At 37.4% G+C, this 22,206-nt stretch overlaps 1 protein-coding gene across 8 annotated transcripts in view; it reads right to left on the bottom strand.

The window, feature by feature from the left end:
* Positions 1 to 22,206, bottom strand: part of LOC116270809 (ral GTPase-activating protein subunit beta-like) — an 80,396-nt gene that overhangs the window by 45,578 nt on the left and 12,612 nt on the right. For 6 of the 8 annotated variants that reach the window (XM_031656767.1, XM_031656761.1, XM_031656760.1 and 3 more), the window contains exons 3-13: positions 21,205 to 21,336; positions 15,018 to 15,196; positions 13,738 to 13,886; positions 13,392 to 13,608; positions 11,116 to 11,151; positions 9,693 to 9,894; positions 6,450 to 6,617; positions 5,884 to 5,998; positions 5,349 to 5,496; positions 1,566 to 1,630; positions 256 to 385 (exon numbers count right to left, since the gene is read on the bottom strand). In XM_031656767.1, the coding sequence (XP_031512627.1) occupies positions 256 to 385; positions 1,566 to 1,630; positions 5,349 to 5,496; positions 5,884 to 5,998; positions 6,450 to 6,617; positions 9,693 to 9,894; positions 11,116 to 11,151; positions 13,392 to 13,608; positions 13,738 to 13,886; positions 15,018 to 15,196; positions 21,205 to 21,336 (1,541 nt within the window). The remainder of the gene's footprint in view (positions 1 to 255; positions 386 to 1,565; positions 1,631 to 5,348; positions 5,497 to 5,883; positions 5,999 to 6,449; positions 6,618 to 9,692; positions 9,895 to 11,115; positions 11,152 to 13,391; positions 13,609 to 13,737; positions 13,887 to 15,017; positions 15,197 to 21,204; positions 21,337 to 22,206) is intronic. The other 2 variants (XM_031656765.1, XM_031656766.1) reach the window with 1 other exon arrangement.

Below are 22,206 nucleotides of genomic sequence, written 5' to 3'. Positions count from 1 at the left end.
AATGTTTCCTGATCACCCATTACCATCAATTATAAAATCTAATATACTACCCCAAATCTAATATACTACCCAAAAGCTATACAGCTAAATTAAAAAGATTTGTTTTCTTTTTCTTAGCTTAAGACTGACATCCTCTCTACTACACTAAGGTACATAAAAAACATGAACATTAAAATTTTTAATGTTTTTGTTTTATAAATGTAAGCATTAAAGTCATTCTATTAAACTTTGAATTTCAAAAGAAACACGACTAACCATAATCTCTTAAGAGAGCTTGAGCAGGTCTCTCACTATCGGGAGTCGTGGGCTCCGTGCTTCCACCACTTGTTGAACTAATACCACTATTGGTGCGACTATGACTCTTCAGGTTATTTTCTCCACCACCCTAGTCAAATGAAAATGAATCAAGTGTTTGAGGGTTACATCACAGTTTATGAGTATAAAGAAAGGTCAATCATTAAAAACCATGTTGATAAAGCAGAATGTGCCAACTGAATAGTACAAACTGATAGTAATAGATAGAAATTGACAAGGGATTAAAACCACTGTGGTATTTTTTTACATAGATACATCTACTGGAGGGTATGAAGGGTTTGACTACTACAGGTGCCCATACTGGGGTCTTCTTTGCCACTATTTACAAAGGGCTGGCCCAGCTTTTTCATCTTTACTAGACTTCACTAGATTCCAGGTCCTTAAAAAAAATACCCTAGTGCCTCCCAAGCAAAACTTCAGAACAGAAATATAAGCTTAAAAAGCATGAATAAACAAACAGCAACTTTCAAATATAGTTATATCAGAAAACACAAACAATAAAATACCAGGGTTAGTATTAAGTCCCATATGTATAGGGGCTAATAAACCTATCTGTTAGACTTCCCTCGTTTTTCCCCCATATGAACACAGTTCATTATACTCAGATCAGTAAATTATTATTAACCATCTACTGAGACACGAATGTAATTTCCTCAATAATAATTTGATCACCCATCCTACATCTACTCAACTTACTACATATACCCAACTTACCCCAGTATACCCTATTAACCCCCCCATTCTCTTGCCTCTACTCCAAGTATAGGGATGATATATCTTGAAGACAAAGCAGAGAGCACTGGAAGTCTCTGAGAAGCATTTTTGATTTAGAAGCATTGGTGCTTTGAGGGACCTGTAAACTTAGGTCTAGAGGGGTTACAAAGAATTGATGGGAAAGAAAAAGTTAAAGTAGTTGCCTGCTGGCTAGGACTTTTCCTAGGTTATTCCACCAAGTTTGCCACCACAGCAAAACAAGTAAGAGTTTAAGTAGATACTGTTCAGAAATAAAGACTGGATTTAGCTGTAGTTTCTCTCATACAGAATCTCTTGGGAACCTGATGTACAGCTGATGAGGCACTGAAAAGTAAACCTCAAAATATATGTTATTTTTAAAAAGAATCCTTCTGAGCCAATGAGCAGGATTTACAAACTAAAGGCCTTTAAAATTCACAAAGATGGACATTTTGGAATATAATTTACATAAAATCCAAAAGTGATATTCTCTGACAGATTACATGTATGCTTCTTACCATCTCCATCTGGCAACCAATGGCTTCCAAAAGTGCTGAATCTTGAACAATATTTAACATTGCCCCTGCAACAACAACAAAACAGTATTTTATATAAAATACACAAGAACACTAAAATGGCTAAAACATTTTAAATGATTAATAGTAGAGATAAGAATATAATTTTGGTTGAGCATTCCTGAAATACCCATGAAAGTACAGCTGGCTCTTAAACAACATGAGCTTGAACTGTACATATGCAGGTGGTTTGTTTTTGTTTTTGTTTTTTTTTTAATAGAGACATGGTTTCACTGTGTTAGCCAGGATGGTCTTGATCTCCTGACCTCGTGATTCGCCCACCTTGGCCTCCCAAAGTGCTGGGATTACAGGCGTGAGTCACTGTGCCTGGCCCATATGCAGATTTCTTCAATAAACATGTTAGAAAGCTTTCTGGAGATCTGTGACAATTTGAAAAAACTCCCAAACTGCATAGCCTAGAAATATTTAAACAAAACAAAACAAAAAAAAAAAATGGCCAGGCACAGTGGCTTATGCCTATAATCCCAGCACTTTGGGAGGCCAAGGTGGGGCGGGAGGTCAAGAGTTGGAGACTAGCCTGGTCAACATGGTGGAACCCCATCTCTACTAAAAATTACAAAAATTAGCCAGGCGTGGTGGTGTGCACCTGTACTCTCAGCTACACAGGAGGCTGAGGCAGAAGAATTGCTTGAACCTGGGAGGCGGAGGCTGCAGTGAGCCGAGACTGCACCACTGCACTCCAGCTTGGACAACAGAGTCAGACTTCATCCCAAAAAGAAAAAAAAAAAAAGAGAGAGAAAGAAAAGAAATATTTTAAAAATTAGAAAAAGTTAAAACTGGCTGGACATACTAGCTCACGCCTGTAATCCTAGCACTTTGGGAGGCCGAGTCAGGAGGATCGCCTGAAGTCCTAGGAGTTTGAAACCAGAGTGGGCAACAAAGCAAGACCCTGTCTCTAAAAATAAATAAAAAATAAAAAGCTAAAATTTATCAAAAAACTTACGTACACAAACACTTACAGACCATACATGATGCCATTTGCAGTCCAGAGAAATGTAAACTAAGTTGCAGTATTAAATAACTGCATAAAATTAACTGTAGTACATACTGTACTACTGCAATCATTTTGTAGCCTCCTCCTGTTGTTACTGGGGTGAGCTCAAGTGTTAATGAGTATCCTGCTTAAAATACAATGTGATGTTAACCATCTCCATGTGAGTAGTTCATCTCTCTCATAGACTGAATACTGCAATATCCATGGTTCTCACATATTTTCATCATGTTTACTGCAACACCATGAACCTTGACTAACACCATGGGACCCATAGGAAGTGCCACTAGTGATGTTGGAAGTGCTCCCAAGAAGCAGACAAAAGTCATGACATTACAAGAAAAAGCTGAGTTGCTTGATATGTACTGTATATTGGGGTCTACAGCTGCAACTGTCCAACAGTTGAGATGATTTATCTTATAAACAATTTATGGTATCAATAAATACAGTACTAGAAATATATTTTCTCTTCCTTATGATTTTCTTTTGAGACGGAGTCTCACTCTGTCACCCAGGCTGGAGTCCAGTGGCATGATCTCAGCGTACTGCAATCTCTCCACCTTCCGGGTTCAAGCAAATCTCTGCCTCAGCCTCTGAGTAGCTGGGATTACATGCAGGCGCCTGACACCATGCCTGGCCTTTTTTTTTTTTTTTGGTATTTTTAGTAGAGATGGGGTTTCACCATCTTAGCCAGGCTGGTCTTGAACTCCTGACCTCATGATCCACCCACCTCCCACCGGCCTCCCACAGTGCTGGGATTATAGGCATGAGCCACCACGCCCAGCCTTTTTTTTTTTTTTTGGAGACGAAGTTTTGTTCTTATTGCCCAGGCTGGAGTGCAATGGCATGATCTCAGCTCACTGTAACCTCCGCCTCCTGGGTTCAAGCATTTTCCTACCTCAGTCACCCAAGTAGCTGAGATTACAGGCATGTGCTACCACACCCTGTTAATTTTTGTATTTTTAGTAGAGACGGGGTTTTACCATGTTGGCCAGGGCGGTCTCGTGAGCCACCCGCCTCGGCTTCCCAAAGTGCTGGGATTACACCACGTATTTCTTAATAAAATATTCTTTTCTCCAGCATACTTTATTGTAAAAATTCAGTATATATTAATAATATTCATAAAATACAAAATATATGTTAATCAACTGTTATTAGTAAGGTTTCTGGTCAATAGTAGGCTATTTTTAGGGAATCAAAAAGTTATATGTGGATCTCAACAGCTCAGGGAGTTGGCAAAAAACTCCATTTGTGAGTCTATAAAATTGTGTCCACAATTAATGGCTTTTGAGACTTATGAAACCCTAAAAAACTTTTTGCCCAGATACAGACAATTCTAGTCACCTATTAATTAGGTGTCTCTGGATAAATATGGTTCTTGGCCACTGTGACCCATCTCTTCAGGATCTCTCTCTCTCTCTGTTTTAGAGGCCTTTTAGAAACCATTTCATGGATTGTGTTCCTGTCGGAAGGACATACACCCCACCTCCTCAGGGGCATGAGGGCTTAAACAGAATGTCTGATCCCACTTTTGAACAGATAAAAATCTAAGATGCTAGGAAGAAGCCTAATTCTTGTCTTGCTAATGAAGGGAAGAAAGCAAGCCTCTAACCACTGCCAAGGTCAAAGCATTCTCAGAGATCAATTGCTCCATAAGTAGGGAGTTCTAACTGCCACCCAGGTTTGTGGGCTGGGATGGTATTTGCATTCACATGGTTCAGTGGGTACTCCTGTTATGTGGTTGAGGAAAGCCCTACTTTCCTAAGAGCTTCCACTGTCAAGGGTGGTGATCTCAATACCCAGGGTTGCACTTCAGTGGCACTGAGACACAGAAGCAACAATTGAAAACCCTTTGCTTGCAAATGTAATACATTGCTGTTTACCCAATTTGAACATCATATTAGAGGAAGAAAAGAAGAATTCCTCTGTTCATCAGAGTCTCTCTGAAGATTTTCAGGGAGATAAGACTGTCTGTCCCTTAGTGCTAACAATAGATCTGTCAATCAACAAATACCTTATGATATATTTTGAAAAACATGTAAAAAGGGGGGAGTTCAAGCATTTAAACAAACAAAATAATTTCAGGTTCTGTGCTGTGAAAAAAATTATGAAATAAGATCATCTTTAGCAAAGTCTGTTAGGGAAGCTCTCTCTAAGAAGATGATGAAGAAAAGCTAAACAAAAATCTAGGGAAAGAACATCCCAGCAGGAGGGATACAAAGTAAGGTTCTGAAGAAATCATGAGCTACTATGTTCTAGAGAAAAAGGACTAGGAGGAAAGTACAGACTGACGAGACCTGTAAGTAACGGGCAGGAGGAAGAGGAAGAGGCAGGAAGAAGAGGGGCAGGAGGAAGAGGAAGAGGCAGGAAGAAGAGGAAGAGGCAGGAGGAAGAGAAAGAGGCAGGAGAAAGGAGGGCAGGAAGAAAGGAGGAAAGAAGAGAGGGATGGGAAGGAGAGGCAAAGAGTGGAGAAAGGAGAGAAGGGAGAAGAGAAAGAAAAGCAAAAGCACAAATAAAATGGCCAACCAAGACAACTGTAACACTTCCCTCATCTCACCGCTTTAAATTTTCTTACATTAAAAAACTAACTGTGCCTCTGATTCAGATTAAGTAGAGCTACATTAGGTTTAGGCTCCGGTCACTGACTGCCGACTCATCAGGCCTGCAGTCAACAGTACTGGGTTTCACTTACAACATAATGTGTGAATACAAACCTAATATCATTTGGGTATTGTTGGGGTCCGTTTCTGTTTGCAAGGCACCTATTAATATATTCACAAGTCTCAACTTCAGGGACAGAAAAGTTATTGGTTTATCATAAGTCGAGCTGTCATCATTACTAAACTTTCCTTCCAGGACCACCTATGGAAAAAGCAAATAATATTTAACATCAGCTGTTGCAGCTCATGATGCCCATGTGGGAATAGCCAGAATGGAGGAACAGATCAGTCTAATGAGAAAGGCTTTCAGTCTAATATTAGCCACTGTGCTAACTCTGTCACTAACACTCAATATGTTAATAGATGTCCTCAGCCTGTAACTGCTTGAAAACTGGTAGAAAAACTGACAGAGAAAAAAAAAAAAAAACAAATCACAAGTAAACTTTGTTAATTCACTTGAAATAACTTGAATGAAATAACTTGAGTTGAAAAATAAAACATCCCCTGTTCCATTTTTAACATTCGATTTGACTTAAATTAGTACACAAAACAGAATATAGAATATAAAAAAACTTTAACAAAACATTACCTCAGATTTGACTGTGCCAAAATGATGAGGGAGGGGCAACAAAGAAAGTAGGATATTAATGGAGGATCTTCGCAATTCTGTTGGATTTACATAGCTTTTGAATTTTGAGAGCTCTCTGCCAAAAAATAAAAAGATATTAGTATTTTTGAACTACAGTACATTAGCTACTGCCAAATACATATAATGCCAATTTTTCCAAATCCTAGCATTGTGTATATGTGTATTGTGTATTTCTAAGTTAAACTGTTACTGAATTAAACTAGAAGTTGATCGATTTCTTTATCTAAAATGTAAGGCCTACTCTACAAAGGTAAGACCTCTGTGTTGGAGTTGTTCTCACCCTTCTAGACCAGGCCAAAAACAATTCAACAAGCCCACAGACAAATCAGAACTGAAGGAGTTCAGGGATGAGGTGCGTTTGGACACACTACACTCATTAAATGTGGCCTGAGTTCTCTTGGACTATGAAGACGACTAGACAGGATACATTAGGAAACTGGGGAGGAAGCACCAACAGACCAGGCCAAATCAGACAGTTGATATAACAGCAGAGAATGATAGCTTACCTGTCAGGCAAAATGGTTTCAAGAGCTGAAATAAAGTAAGGAACCACAACATCAATCCCTTTCAAGTCACAGCAGAACAAAGGAGGAGAGTTTAGAATAACGCTGGCCAAGACAGGATGGCACACATAATCATTTATCTGCAAACCTTGAATTAAAAGCATGTAAAATCTAGGAAAGCAAGAAAAAAATTTTAAACAAACTGCTAATCAAAAGTTTTCATAATTATTATTTGCTACATAGTTATCTGAAAGTCTATTTCCACTCTTCACTATTTTTACCCTTTAAAGAAAGGGCATTATTGGAATTACTGGAATTTACTAGAATTTTACCCTTTAAAAGGTATTACTGGAATTGCTGGAATTTTACCCTTTAAAGGGTATTACTGGAATTAAAACAATTCTGAATTATATACACTAAGACCCAAATCATCTTTCTTAATGAAGAAAAAAAACCATTCATGTCTATTGCACCTTCTCAAAGTTTAAGTCTTGCAACTCAAAGTTCTAGGGGCCTGCAAATAAGGCAACCAGAACAAAACAAAACAATAGGCTGCAGTACTTTTCAATAAACTGGGGGAATTGCTGAGTTAAATTCCATAACAGAAAAATGTTGCAACATTTAGTAATTCCTAGGGAAAAAAAGTATGTTTTCATTTTTGTCCCTTCCCCATTATTTTTGGGGGGACAATGAAAGAAAGAAACCTGCATTTGATCTTCTGTATTCATCATGAAGGTCACCTGAATAAGATTCCTTTTAGGAATATGCCTGAATATACCTTAGTTTTTAACTCCACCCCCAAACTCTAATCAACTTACTAAGCATTCAATCTCCCATTACTCAAGAGCAACTACACTGTTATACTCTTCTACTGTGAGGCGAGTTTCTCTTCTCTGCAAAACTCTTCAGAAACAACTTCATCACTTACTGGTTATTGCTTAACCCATTTCAATCTCTCTCCCTAGAACTCAACTAAAACCATACTAGCAAATAACCAATGGGCTCTCGATTGCCAAATCCAAGAGACATGATTAATTCTTAACTCACTCTGCCTTTTGAAAGCATTCAACCCTTTGACTACTCCCTTGTCTCCTTGTGCTTCCCTGATTTCTATGACCATTTTCTTTCACAGGTCCTCTTACTCTACCTGCCTCTTAATGATGGTGTTCCTCAGTCTGACAACCTTAGTTCTGGAAGCTCTCTCTTTTACTAACCTGATTTTAAACACTTCTTAAGTCACTAAATATAATCAAATCATTCTAACCCACACCTCTCAACTGAACTCCAGATCTGTTAGCCAAAAGCTTACTGGGTATCTGGATGTCTACTGATTACTATGGTACTTCTGTGCACAATATCTGGCACAAAGTAGGACTTAATAAATATTTGTTGACAAATATCCCATAGGCACTTCAAATTCAATTGATTCAAAACTAAACTGATCACTTGCCCTCTCATGAATCTATTGTTTTAGTTTGTCCTACTACCACCCATTCACTCTTATGGCTCAGTCAGAAAGTTCATGGTGATAGCGTTCTCCCCTACTACTAGAGTACCATTTAGGATATCTTCCCAGCCCAGAGTTCCTGAGAAACGTGCCCCCACAACAAGGGGGTGAGCTCCAACACCCTTATGTGACCTACTTACACAACTGTAGCTGACTAGACCAGAGACAGGCAGATTAATTAGATCCTCCTTCCCAGGAGTCTATAATTAAAATTCAGAGACACTAATTGGCCCTGATGGTCACCTAGACCAAGGTCACGAAAACTGGGTACTTTTTATTTATTTATTTATTTTTGAGACAGAGTCTCACTCTGTCGCCCAGGATGGAGCGCAGTGGCACAATCTTGGCTCACTGCAACCTCTGCCTCCTGGGTTCAAGCGATTCTTCTGCCTCAGTTTCCTGAGTAGCTGGGACTACAGGGGAGTGCCACCATGCCCGGCTAATGAAAACTGGGAACTCAGTGGCACACTACAATATGAGAAAATGATCTGCAGAGATGAGAAGAATGAAGCAGTTCTGGGAGACCAGGAAGACAGAGAGAGAGGAATAAAGTTGTTTCGGTCCTTGAGTATCTGCTCTTCATGAGGTCATACTGCATTTTCTGACCTTAGAATTTAATAAATATAACTAGCTTCTCACAACTTACTCTCCTTTTACTTAAGTCAGATTGAGAAGGTTTCTGTTGCTTAAAGCCAAGTGCCTATAGTTAAGATAACCCTGCCTAGTTGCCTGTATATACCATTCTTTTTCATATTCATAAAATTCTGTACTTAGTTCCCTCTGATAGGGTCAGTTTAATTCTATCTCCTGAGAACCTAACAAGTATGCAGATATCTAAATACTCTGTTGATATTAACCTCACTTCTGCACCTGTGTGAATGATCAGTAAAGGAAGGCAAAACAGCGTCAAGATGAACGGGAGGCCATTATGAGTTAGTTTAGGAGAAAAGTGACAAAGTCTAAAGTATAATGGTGGATAGAGTGAAAAGAGCAATCAGAAAGAGGGTTAAGGAGTAGAAAGGCAGGAGTTGGCTGATCAACTAAAGATACAGAAGAGGAGGATTCTAAAATGATTCTTCGTTTCTGCCCTAAGCAACTGAATGGATGGCAGAGGCATTAACAAAGATGGCTGAAGCCACAGATTTGGAGAAGATGACCCTAACCAACTTCCTAACACAGTCTAAACACTAACCATCCTTTAAAAGTCCAGCATAATCATTCAATCCTCCATAACTCTTTCCTGAATCCCCTGGAGTAAATAAATGTGCACTGCTTCTTCCCCTGAATGCCCATACCACATTATCTGTACCTCTCCCATCAACATCCTATTCCTGTTGATCATTGTCACGTGTACACATGGCTTTGTCTGTGGCTCTGCCCAGAAAATAAGCTCCTTGGAAGCAGGATTTACAGCTGACTTATTTCTGGACTGCCTACATGTGAATACTGTGCTAAAAATTTGTTAACAAATTATGTGGTCCTTCAAAATCTCTCCATATTAAAAAGATTCAAATAAGATGACATAAATAGCACTTCTAAAACAAAAAGGGTCTTAAGGGTCTTTACCAAATCAGACGAGACAGGTAAAATGAAAGATTTCAGGCAAATGTCGATCACTTACAGACATCTGTAGGTATTTCTGACCAACATTCACTCATCGGTTCAGTCGGCCAAGCAACGCTACAATGGCTTCACTACCAAAACTATATAAATGAAAAAACAAACAAAAATTCCAAGACCTGGATAAATAAGCTGGCAGAATCTCTTCTCCAGTCTTCTTGCTACAAAAAATCCTACACAGTGTCCCACAAGCCTCAGCTCTTCCTGCTTCATAGTTATCAGGAAATTCACTTGCATCAAACATAGGATTGGAAACCATGGTGTCTGTGGACATTTGTGACCCTTTCCGTCGAAACTCCATGCTAGCTTGTGTTGTAATGGCTGGGGAGAGAAAAGGAAGGTTTTATTATATTTGCAATATGCCAAGTAGGCTCATGGGACCCTGGACACAAAGATCAAATGTTGGTGTCATTAAATAGCTACTTGAATCCAATAAGTGCTTTTGTTTAGCAACTATGTCTTAATGTTTTTAAAAAGGGCTCTCTGAAATCTTCTTTGAAAATAGGTTACAATTAATTTACAGTGGCATTGTCAGTTTAACAGATTGTACAAGAAGCATTTTTCAACTGAATTTTTGATCAGCAGAGTACATTTGTATATATCTGTATCCACATACAGATATATAATACAGAATTTGGCTTTTCTATTATTTCTTTTCTGTTTTTTCTTCCCCCTACACAATGATGCTTAAACGTTAAGAAAAATAGCTACTGCAATTTACACATTACCCTAGATGGACATCCTAATTAAATGGGCAACCCTATACCAGTCTGTATACTTTAGGGAGAGGGCAAAGTAAGGATGAGAAGTGGGCAGGGAGAAAAAGAGAGCATTCCCACAACCCACCCAACTCCAAAACACACACCAAAGAATCGCTCAACCAAGCAAAATGAGAATGAATTTTAACAACCACAGACAGCAGCTAACTTGAGGCTGATAAATCAGAAAATTGGATTGATAAAAAAGATTATCATGGTCATTCGTTATCACTGAAACAGAAGCCCTTTGAAAGTTGCTTTTATTTTTAACAAAAGATTTCACAGTGTATTGAAAATCACTCTGAAATCTTTTATTACTCTACATGAAATGCTTAAATTATTTTATAATAGATTTAATAGAATGCAGAGTCAAGCATAAATCTTTATGCAACTTCCCATGAGCCATTTTTAGTCCTGAATAAGCTATCCAGCAATAATACATTTGAAAAACACTACATGCAGAATGCATACAAATCAAACACTAAATCTGTATAAAAATAAGCTTAAAGCTTTAAAAAAAAAAAAAAAAAAAAAAGCCAAAACACAGTTAGTGCAAAGTCCTGGAATTCATGACATGACCAGACTAGTATACAGAAATAATGGGACTGATTCAGGCAGATTAATTTGCTTTTGCCAACAATCTTCCCCATTCAAAACACAGAAAAGTATTTTTCTTCCCAAGTGCAAGAACTACAAGAGACAATGACAATCAAATTTTTAATGGAATTATGAAAAAAATAAAAACATGACTGCAATTAAGGAGAAGCTTCTGGTTCCTACTTACAAGATTTATAAGAAAGAAGAATTTGGATAAAAGATGCTGCAAGATAATAGAAATAAATGGAAACAAATCAAAGGACAGTAGTAATTATAAAATACTTTAAAGATGGTGAAATTTTACAATAAATTAAGAAGCTTTTTAGCTTTTTAAAAGTTAAATTAAAAGCTTTACGATACCACAAGCTAGTTCAAAAACACAGGAAATTGTGCATTCAGGTCCAAAATTATGATTTTTGTATCATGCAAAACAATGAACGAAGAAAATTACACAACTACAAAGAATTGAGGTTTTGAAGTGCCCATAACGTGCATTAAAATTTTAGTTCATTAACCCTTCCCAGCTCAATGTTACTTTTACAAAGCACAGTGTACTGTCATGTAAATCTAAAGCTAACCAGTTCAAAGAAGCAAACACTTTAAGTTAGAGGTGAACTGCATGGCAGAATTCCTTGATGGCAGCCAGTACTTAAAAACAGTTAATATACCCAAGCCTCCCACCAGACTTGAGACCTCAAGATTGGCACCTAGCATTCTAACCCCTTTAACTATTTAGATACCTCATATCTCCTGGGTAATGTAACAGCCTTTATCATCTCTGAACACAATGAGGAGAAAAAGAGCTTCTATCCTCTCCCCAGCAAGGAAAAATTTTAAAGTAAGATGTTGTTCATATATGATTTGAAGTCTGGTTTTTATCTTCTGGTGCAAGAGGGTGAGCAAAGCTGTTACAAACTCCCTGGAGAGCAAAAAGATCTATAAGTTCCCTTTAAGCAAGCCCACCAACCAAGTAGCAGGTTGAGCCATTCTAGATTCATGGATTTCAGTGTCAACAGTTCTATACCCAAAAGTTACATTGTAAGAATTACATCTTAACAAAAATAAAAAAGAAAAACAGGACTGATTCATTCTAGAAAATGCAAATTAATAAATATAAACATGGTACAGAAAACTCAAAATATAAGGTACACGAACATAAAGACAAGCATAACCCAAAAGTCTTTTAAAAGTTTTCACTTATTGTAAGTAAGCACATTTACCTATCCCAGAAGCACTACTTTCAAACTGTGAATAAAATTATAGTATGAAAATGGCAGAATATAAAGTGTCTGAATTTGAACAAAATAAAGCAAGCAAAGATATCCCTAAACTCAAACATGGCATTCTCAAATTATATTCCTAGAAATCTTTATATTCACAATTTTTCTAAATTAAAGATTTGTAATAACATTCTAAATAATTACATGTGTATAATGTTTACAGACATAGACCCTGGTTCTGAGATGATAATAATAATAGCTAAGAATTATAATAACAGCTAAGAAACCATTTCTAAGAGAAAGCAGAGACCCTTCTGGCCATTGTATTAGTTTTATCCTTGGAATTAACAGTTTCCCTAGAGATACATCAACTAATGTAAGTAGATGTCTTTTTGTCTTATTTCCAACCCCAGCAGAAGAGTGCTTTCTTACCAAACAACCAATACACTCATTAATGCATATATCACAGTACCTTGCCCATAGTAATAGCAGCTCAATAAATGTCAGCCATTGTCATTTTTTAGCTAAGACATATTATAAATATTCAAAACACTGCACTACCCCACCCATCCATCCTGCACCCTATGCCAAATATAATGGTTAAGATGACAAAAAAAAAAAAAACACCAGCTCTTATTTAGACAGTTTCCTTTTTATAATAAAATCTAAATGAAGATATCAGGGTTGAGTTATTAATTCTCCACCAATCAATCTTATTAAGTTAAAGAGCAAGTAGTATTTTTGAAAGTGTGCCCTTGAAATAAAGTTCTCTAGACTACAAATCTGAGAGGTTACAGTATAGTGTGAAGCAAAAATTTTCTGATGTTTACATGTACTAATGAGTGAATGGCTGTCAAAATTGAAGAAAACACTTCCTGCAATGTAAATTTCCAGTTCAAATTTTTAATTCTTTATATAAATTGTATTATCCTGGCTGACATGAAGGGAACTTCCAGGTCACCTACTGAAAGAAATCTGATTCAACAAAATGTGGCTAACCTTAAGTATGTCTAAGAAAACCAGACAAAAGGCCAAACCTCATAGAACATACATAAAAAGAACAGGGAGGAAATCTTCTAAAGTTCTGTTACTTCAGCTGGAAGGGGTTAAGCACAAGACATCGCTTGATCAGAAACAGAGAGCTTTTTAAGATACATATTAATCTTGCAGGTAGGAAAGACTAAAAAGAAAAAGAAAAAGGAAAAGGAAAAAAGTGGTAACATATTTCTTGAGTAATATTTACCAGTCATGCTGCTGTCTCTGTTTATCCCATTATGAAGTTTACAGTGAACAAATGCTGCATCAAATAACCACGATCCAAAGAGATTCAAGATGCTGTTAACCTTTGGTCTCCGAGGGGCAGGCAGTGGCCGGGGTTCTGAACTAGTCTGATTTGGACTTGACAGAGGAGAGGTGGAAGACGTCTGGTGCTGAACTTTAGAGGCATGAGCAGTACTAACCTATTAGACGAACACAGGAACACACCCATACCAATGAAAAGTTTGAGAAAACAGTAAGACTTTATAAAAAGAATGGCAGATTAAAAAGCCAACCTTATATAGCTTAACAATGGTGATATAAACTCTTACTGTGCTTGTCTTCATGGTGGCCTTATTCACAGTAACAGCCCGGTGCCTCCGGTTATGTGGTGGGGTGGTATTGACAGCAGCACTTTGAGGCATACTTAATCTATTCACGGGTGTTGGGGGAGCACTGTCTGATCGGGGTCTAGAAATACCTTAAAAAAAAAAAGGCAAATGAAATTATTCTTCATAGGTCAAAATATGTGATCAGAAAATTTTTCCCAGCAACCTAGTGAAGGCTTGGGACACATAGACTATAGCAGAGATTGCTAGTTGCCTCTCAGTATCTATTCACTGTTTCTTCCTGAGTAACAGAACACAAACTTTAGCTGGACATGGCTACCCAGAAAAAAAATGACTCAATTTTCAAGCTCCCTTTGCACCTAGATGTGGCCATATTTTGACCATAAAGAAGTTGGTGACTGTTGGGTAGGTCTTCTAAGAGATCCTCTTAAAGGACCAATTATATGCAGACTCTCCTTCCTAATTCCTGGACAGGATGTTTGGAACTCACTCAACCATCACGGCCCATGAGGCACTGTGCAAAGAATGGAGAGGGCCTTGGATCCCTGCTGGTGATGGAACCATTATACTGGCCCTGTACAGCCTAGCCCTAGATTTAACATATGTGAAAATAAGCTATCTTGTTTGTATTAGGATTTTTGGTTGTTAAGTGGCAGCCAAACTTAATCGGAGCTAACATATTAACTGTACGTTAATAAGCACACATAAATATTTTAGAAAATGACAGATATTATAAATCACTGCCTTTCAACAGGTTAAAAATTTGACTTTTCATATATCTAAAATAAATGTGAAAAACAGCTTAAAAGAATGGCTCACTAAAGGTATAATTTTGCTTTTTAGAGATATACACGAGAATGGTCCCAAATGCATTTTCATCTGCATTTTCTTGGATAGCTAGTATGCACGAACACTCTTTTCTTTTGCAATCATTTACTCTTATCCTTTGTCCATTTATCTACTAGCCTAATTCTTGTTCTTAGCACCTTGTTTGATGTATCAGGTGGGTGCAAAAGTAATTGCAGTTTTGGCCACATTAAATGGCAAAAACTGCAATTACTTTTGCACCAACCTAAATATTTACATAACAACGATAACCCTCTGGCTATTTTATTTGTTGCAAATAATTTTTCTTCGCTTGTTATCTGTCATCAAATCTGTTCATCTTTTCCTTTGGATGTTTTCTAATAACTCCTAGGGTTAGCCTCTAGAGTTATCTAAATGAAGCTCTTCATACATCTAGCAACATACACAAAATTCACCTAAGAATGCATCCACCAGGCAGCTGATTCCACGCATGGCACGAAAAAATATTTGAGGCAGATGTTTAAGGCAGGGATACTGATTCAATTCTTGCGGCATTCCGCTCACATTCAAGAACTGTTCCTGAAATTTGGGAGTAGAGCTTATAATAGCTGGGTTACTCAAATCCACAGGATTACTATTAAAAGAGAGAAAAGAATTAATCACAAATTTAGAAATTTCTATAGCAATAAAATACATGTAATCTAATTTAAGAACAGGACTGTTTGTGCCTATTTCTTTGATTCAGAGAAGAGACTGATTTGTATTTAATGGGTTAGTGATTCAAATATCATCACTTCTTTACAGAAGATCTGCAGAGTGGTTACATGAACATTGCCTATTCAGAGCATGAGAATCAAAGTAAGACTAGAAAAAGTTTTAATTTTTTAAGAGTATACATAGACACTTTTTCTAATATGTTTAGAATTAAGCAATAGAAGATGGACATGGTGGCACGTGCCTATGGTCCCAGCTACTTGGAAGGCTGAGGCAGATCACTTGAGCCCAGGATTTCAAGGCCGAGGCTGCAGTGAGCTATGATCATGCCAATGCACTCCAGCCTGAGCAACACAGCAACACGCCATCTCAGGAAAAAAAAAAAAAAAAAAAGAAAGAAAGAAAGAAAAAAAAAATTAAGCAATGGAATGGTAAAGCTATGTCAACAAGAACTCCAAGGAGAAAATTTTACTTTAATATTAACATTTCCAATTAAAAAAAAAAACCTATATTTGAAAATCAGGATTAGTGTTATAGTTTTATGCTGTGTTCATGTGTATGTACTAAAGCCATACATTTCAAAACAATGTATTTGTGTTTAATTACATTTTATGTACAGTTTGAAATATTTCCATTAAAAACAGATTACAATTTTTCACTCAAATGGTTTGCTTAGCATTCCATTAAGAAGCCTCTCCAATTCAAAGTAATACTGATAATCTAAAGCCGGTGAACAGAATTTCCACTACCTACAAGGCAAAAGAACTAGCTGAGAAATAGGAATCAGTGATCTATACATGCTCTGCCTTTGAAAACCTCTTTTTCCACCCACCAAAAGAATTTCAACTAACTGTAATTGGGGAAAGGGGAATGTGTATGCATATAAGAAAAATGGGCTTCCAAGCATACTGTTTCCACAGAACTGTACTAGTCCATCAAGTAAGACAGAGGAGGGGAGATTCATCTCTACCAGCAGTGCCTGCTGGGGGCTGTAGTTCAACTATTCAGAAATTAGAAGAACAAGGAGTAAAGCTGAAATGGAACTACACCTAAGTCCAGCAGAGCTTGGTTAAATTCGTGTCTACGATACATCAAAAACTGGAGAGAGAAAGGTTCATACCAGTTTCTCCAAAGGTAAACCAGGAATGATTTTATTAGCACCCAAATATTTAGAGAACAGATTCAAGAAAGTAAGTAAAACTTGAAATGAGAATGGGTAACAAAGGATACGAAAAAGTAAAAGAAACTGCATTCCAGCAGTTCCAAATGCCCTGTGTACCTGATGCATTTGGGGAACCTGTTAAAAATCCAGATTTCACCTAAATGTACTGAAACAATCTCCAGATGGGGCCTAAAGGGCAGGTGGGCATACACAAGTCCAAAGACAAGCATTTGAGAACACTATGGGCAACAAAAATGAAAAATATTTTTTTGTTTTCCTGGAAAAAGATAAATCACTAACGTACAACACAAAATACTGATGCCTATCTCCCCATCATATACAACCTTCATCCTAGGAAATTTGCCAACAATCACAAATAATCACAATCATAAATAATCCTCACGACCTGCCACTCACAGCTTATTTAAGAAAGGAGGTAAAATTGTCCTAAAGGAGGTATCCAGATGTCTGTCATAGACCTAATTAATGAAGATAATTTGATCCAATCTTCCTTTTGGAGAAACTAAGCAAAAGGAAAGCCCCCATGAACTGAAAGGACAAGCACTGAAGTCAAGCAGTATCGCAGCTATTTACACGACTGGGCAGTTATCAAGAGACTGCATGTCCCCCTCTCAAAGGCAGGAGGGAACAGGAACTCAGGAGGAAGCCTGCTGGAGAAAGCGAACAATGCGCATGCACAAGAGAATCAAAAGAGCAAAGAGAAGCAAATGACAGTGATTTGTCCCGAGGCTGCCTTGATTCCTCCCCAACATGAGAAAGGGTTGCTCACTGCTTCATAGAGCCTGGTAAGACTGCTCTGTTTTCACATAATCTCTTTTTCTCACCTGCATTTGCTTAAGTAGGCTCCTATTTTTGCCACTGAAAATAACTCTAACTATTAAAGCACCACAGTCAGCTCAAGAAGAATATCTAAGAACTACCTCTAAAAAAGACTCTAGAACTAGAGTTTTGCTGTTCATTTATTTCAAACTTTTAAGGAACATAAAACTTTGACACAACAGACCATAAAAAAGGATAGGAAGTTTTCCTATCCAATTCATCAAAAGATAGAACTACAGACAATTCAGAAAAACACTAAAAGAAAGCATTCCATAACCAAGCAAAACTTTTCTTTCAGGAATGATAGATGGTTCAACATTGGGAAATTAATTAGTATTTCACATCAACAGATGAAAGAAGAAAAACCACTTAATTGTTTAAATGGATCCAAAAATACTATTTGAAACAATTCAGTACTACTCCTGACTTTATTTATATTTTAATTTTATTTATTTATTTTTTGAGACAGTCTTGCTCTGTTGCCCAGGCTACAGTGCAGTGTGTATGATCTTGGCTCACTGCAAATCTGCCTCCCAGGTTCAAGCAATTCTTGTTCCTCAGCCTCCTGAGTAGCTAGGATTACAGGTGCACCACTATACTTGACTAATTTGTTTTTTGCTTTTTTTTTTTTTTTTTGGAGATGGAGTCTCGCTCTGTCGCCCGGGCTGGAGTGCAACCTCTGCTTCCCGGTTCAAGTGATTCTCCTGCCTCAGCCTCCCAAGTAGCAGGGATTACAGGCATGCGCCACCACACCCAGCTAATTTTTGTATTTTTAGTAGAGATAGGGTTTCACCAAGTTGGCCAGGCTGGTCTCGAACTCCTGACCTCAAGGGATCCGCCCACCTCGGCCTCCCAAAGTGCTGGTATTACAGGCGTGAGCAACCATGCCCAGCCCGTTTTTTGTATTTTTAGTAGAGATGGGTTTCACCATGTTGCCCAGGCTGGTCTCGAACTCCTAAGCTTGCCACCTGCATTGGCCTCCGAAAGGGCTATTATTACAGGCGTGAGTCACCGTGCCCAGCCTTTATTTTCAAAAATTGTTAATTGCCTCCCAGCACTTTGGGAGGCCGAGGTAGACGGATCACGAGCTCAGGAGATTGAGACCATCCTGGCTAACACAGTGAAACCCCGTCTCTACTAAAAAATACAAAAAATTAGCTGAGCATGGTGGCAGGCGCCTGTAGTCCCAGCTACTCAGGAGGCTGAAGCAGGAGAATGGCGTGTATCCGGGAGGCGCAGCTTGCAGTGAGCAGAGATCGCACCACTGCACTCCAGCCTGGGCAACAAAGCGAGACTCTATCTCAAAAAAAAAAAATTAAAAAATAAATAAATAAAATTTTTGATTGTTTAGGAAAGCAGGAGCATAAAAAAGAACATCTAGCATCGACAACCAACATCCTACTCAAAATTCCATATATTAGAGGCATTCTAAGAAAATCAGAACCAAAAAAGGTGCCAAAACAGTATCACTTTAATTCAACAGTGTTCTAGAAGTTCTGATGGATGCAGTAAAATAATATACAGAAATAACTGTAATAATAGCAACTTTCAAGGACCTACCATGCACTAGGCATCATACCGTTTTACATGCTTTTTCTTCTTCAATTCTTATAACAAGATGGTACAATCATTATTCCCATTATGTAGATTAAAAAGAAACAGAGGCACAGGGAGAATAAATTGTTCAAGTTCACAAAGAAAAAACTAGCAGAATTTGAACTCAAGTCCAAGTCTTACTGCATCCAAAGTATTTTTAATTAGTCACCAAAACAAGTATGAATTATCAGAAAAGAGACACTTCTTATTTGCAGGTATGTGTCCATATCTCAGAAGAATCAGTGAAATACTCAGAGCTCTTTTAAATGCCATATATAATATACAAAATAACATGAAGTAAAAAATGTTCTTTACAGCAGTAATAACCATCTAGAAGACAGAATAGCAGAAAAGAGTTAGCTTTTCACAGCATCAGCAACAAATACCTAGAAATAATGGTAAAGAAAATATTAAAAATATTTGTGAAGAAAACTGTAAAACATTTCAATAAGATATGCAAAATTCTGAAAAAAGAAAAAGACATGCTTTTAGAAAGGCGGACTCAATATCAGATATCAGCGTTTCCTAAATATAAATACAGGCTTAATACCAGTCTCATCTTTGGCAGAGTCTGGCTAGCTGTTCACAACTTTCTTTTATTCTCTGTTCTCTTGCAATTAAGTGTGATGTGTGTCTGAGTTCTGGCTAATGGAATATGAGTAACAGTGATTTATATTACTTCAAGGCCTGACACATAAAACCCTCCCACAAAATTTTCCTTGCTCTCTGTTCCCCATCTGCTAGCCAGATACGAAACTCCTGCTTATAACACTGAGATCCTAATGGAGTCATCTGTTGAAGATGAAAGAGCCTCTGCCAGCTGGGTCCCCGAACGACTATGTGAACAGAGCCAGTCCTGATTCCAGACTTTATAAAAGATTTTCAGGTTCACTTGCTAAAGCAGAACATATTCCTTACCCTAATTAATACACAATCCAAACCCCAGAAGATTTCATTGAGGTTTTTCCTTCTGTTTGCTTATGTTTTGTAACTTGAAAAATTGGTTCTAAAATTGATCTGAAATGTTAAACAGGCAAGAAGAAATAAATACTCTAAGAGAAGGAAAAAGAGAAAAAGACATTAAACCTACTAAATATCAATAATATTATAAAGTTAAAATAATTAAGAGTGTGACTCTGACATAAAAATAAATGAAGAAATTAATGAAGTAATATGTGAACTAAAGATGAATTCCAGGCCGGGCACGGTGGCTCGATGCCTGCAATCCTAGCACTCTGGAAGGCTGAAGTGGGTGGACTGCTTAAGTCCAGGAGTTTGAGACCAGACTGGGCAACGTAGGAAGACCCTATCTCTGCAAATTACGTGTGTGCATGCGTGTGTGTGTGTGTGTGTATATATATATAAAGACAGATCCTGAGGTATATAAAAGAACTTACTATTACAAAGGAAACAACATTGGAAGAAATCATAGGTGACTATCTGATCAAAGAACACAAAAGAAATAGAAAATGATCACAGAAAGACATTTAAAAACTAAGATCAGTGACAGAAAAACACAAACTAGAACTACAAAATGGGAAGAAATGATACAAAATGATTAACATACCTAACTTATAAAAAGGTCATAAAGAGTAATTCAGAATCACTGATACACAAATAGAAAAATTAGGCTAGTCAAACCAGAAAGAGAAGAGATGCAAGGAAAAACTTTAAGAATCAGTTTACAACAGAATAAATGTCCCACAGAGCACACAGATGTGGCTGGAAGAGGGACAAGTAAAAAGTAATGAAGCTGAACTGAAAAGAATTACTATATAAAAGACAGGGACAGCAGGATGTAGCAGTATACTCCTCTGCAAAATTTTAGGGTGTATCTCCCACTGAAACTTTAAACAGGCGCTTGGAGGAGGGCTCTGAGAGGCAGACTGACCAGTCAGTGCTGGACACAGAGAGGAGCAAAGCAACTTCCAGTCCCCAAAGAATGTGACAAAATCCCAAGAGAAAGATCATCAGCCAGGCTGCAGCAACAGGCAAGAGAACAAGTGCAGCATCTACCACAGGGAACACGTTCCTAGAGAGTGTAAACCAAGAGCGGCTGAGGACAGCCTAACCCTGCTGGGACAGGGAGAGCAGGAGGCACAGGATAGAAACGTGCTTGTTGTCCAACAGGGTTCCATTTGATGAATGGTGCTTAGCGTCCACATTCTGAATTCAAACAAGAGACTTACAGCATGGTTCCTGCCCTAAGACACTTTGATGAATGGTGCTTAGCGTCCACATTCTGAATTCAGACAAGAGACTTACAGTATGGTTCCTGCCCTAAGACACTTACTGGGTAAATAGCACATGAAATAATAAAATAACAATACCTTAGCATGTGTAAAAAGCGAAACCATGTCTGTGCAACACACTCATTATCCATTTCTGGAGGTATCAGACTGGCATCTTCATCGGGAACTTTAAATGGAGGAAATGAAGGCCCATATGTAAAGCGTAGCAATCTAGAAAATAAATGCACACCACTGAGTCCATTTCTTAACAGATTGAAAAATACACTCAAGCACAGAAACATGAAAGAAAATAGATGAAACGTGTGTACCTCACATAAGTGAACAAGACATATGGAAACTCTCATTCATAAAACAGACAAACTGAAAGAGGATTTCTAGTTTTTTATGTTTGGGATGATGAATATGCTAATTACTCTGATCAATCACTATACATTTTTAATACATACATCAAAACATCACTATGTAATCAAAAAATATGTACAACTATTATGTGTTCATTTAAAAAAAAATTTCACATTGAAAACAAACTGGAGACTTCCAAGATGATTTCTAATGGAAAGAAGCTGGGAAGAAGAGAGTATATGCTGGTGTATATATTTTATATGTAATACACATGTGTTATTATTAGCATCTTCTTTACAAGATACACGAGTTTTTGGGTAAAATAAACAAGTATACCAAAAAAAGAATGTTTTAAATTATTTAAGCTATTTAAAGTATTTATAGACAATAAATTTAATAATTTAAGATACTAATTTATAGAAAATTATTTAAGATACTTAAATTAATTATAAAATAATTATTATTAAAATACTGCTACTTCCTGCTGTCCTTGTCTTTTATATAGTAATTCTTTTCAGTTCAGCTTCATCACTTTTTACTTGTCCCTCTTCCAGCCCCATTCATGTGCTCTGTGGGACATTTATTCTGTTGTAAACTGATTCTTAAAGTTTTTCCTTGCATCTCTTCTCTTTCTGGTTTGACTACCCTAATTCTTCTATTTGTGTATCAGTGATTCTGAATTATTATTTATGTCCTTTTTATAAGTTAGGTATGTTAATCATTTTGTATCATTTCTTC

Source organism: Papio anubis, chromosome 16, assembly GCF_008728515.1.
Source record: "Papio anubis isolate 15944 chromosome 16, Panubis1.0, whole genome shotgun sequence".
NCBI classification, from domain to species: domain Eukaryota; kingdom Metazoa; phylum Chordata; class Mammalia; order Primates; family Cercopithecidae; genus Papio; species Papio anubis.
The sequence above is the reverse complement of the archived record's forward strand: the minus strand, read 5'-3'. Positions and strand labels throughout refer to the sequence as shown.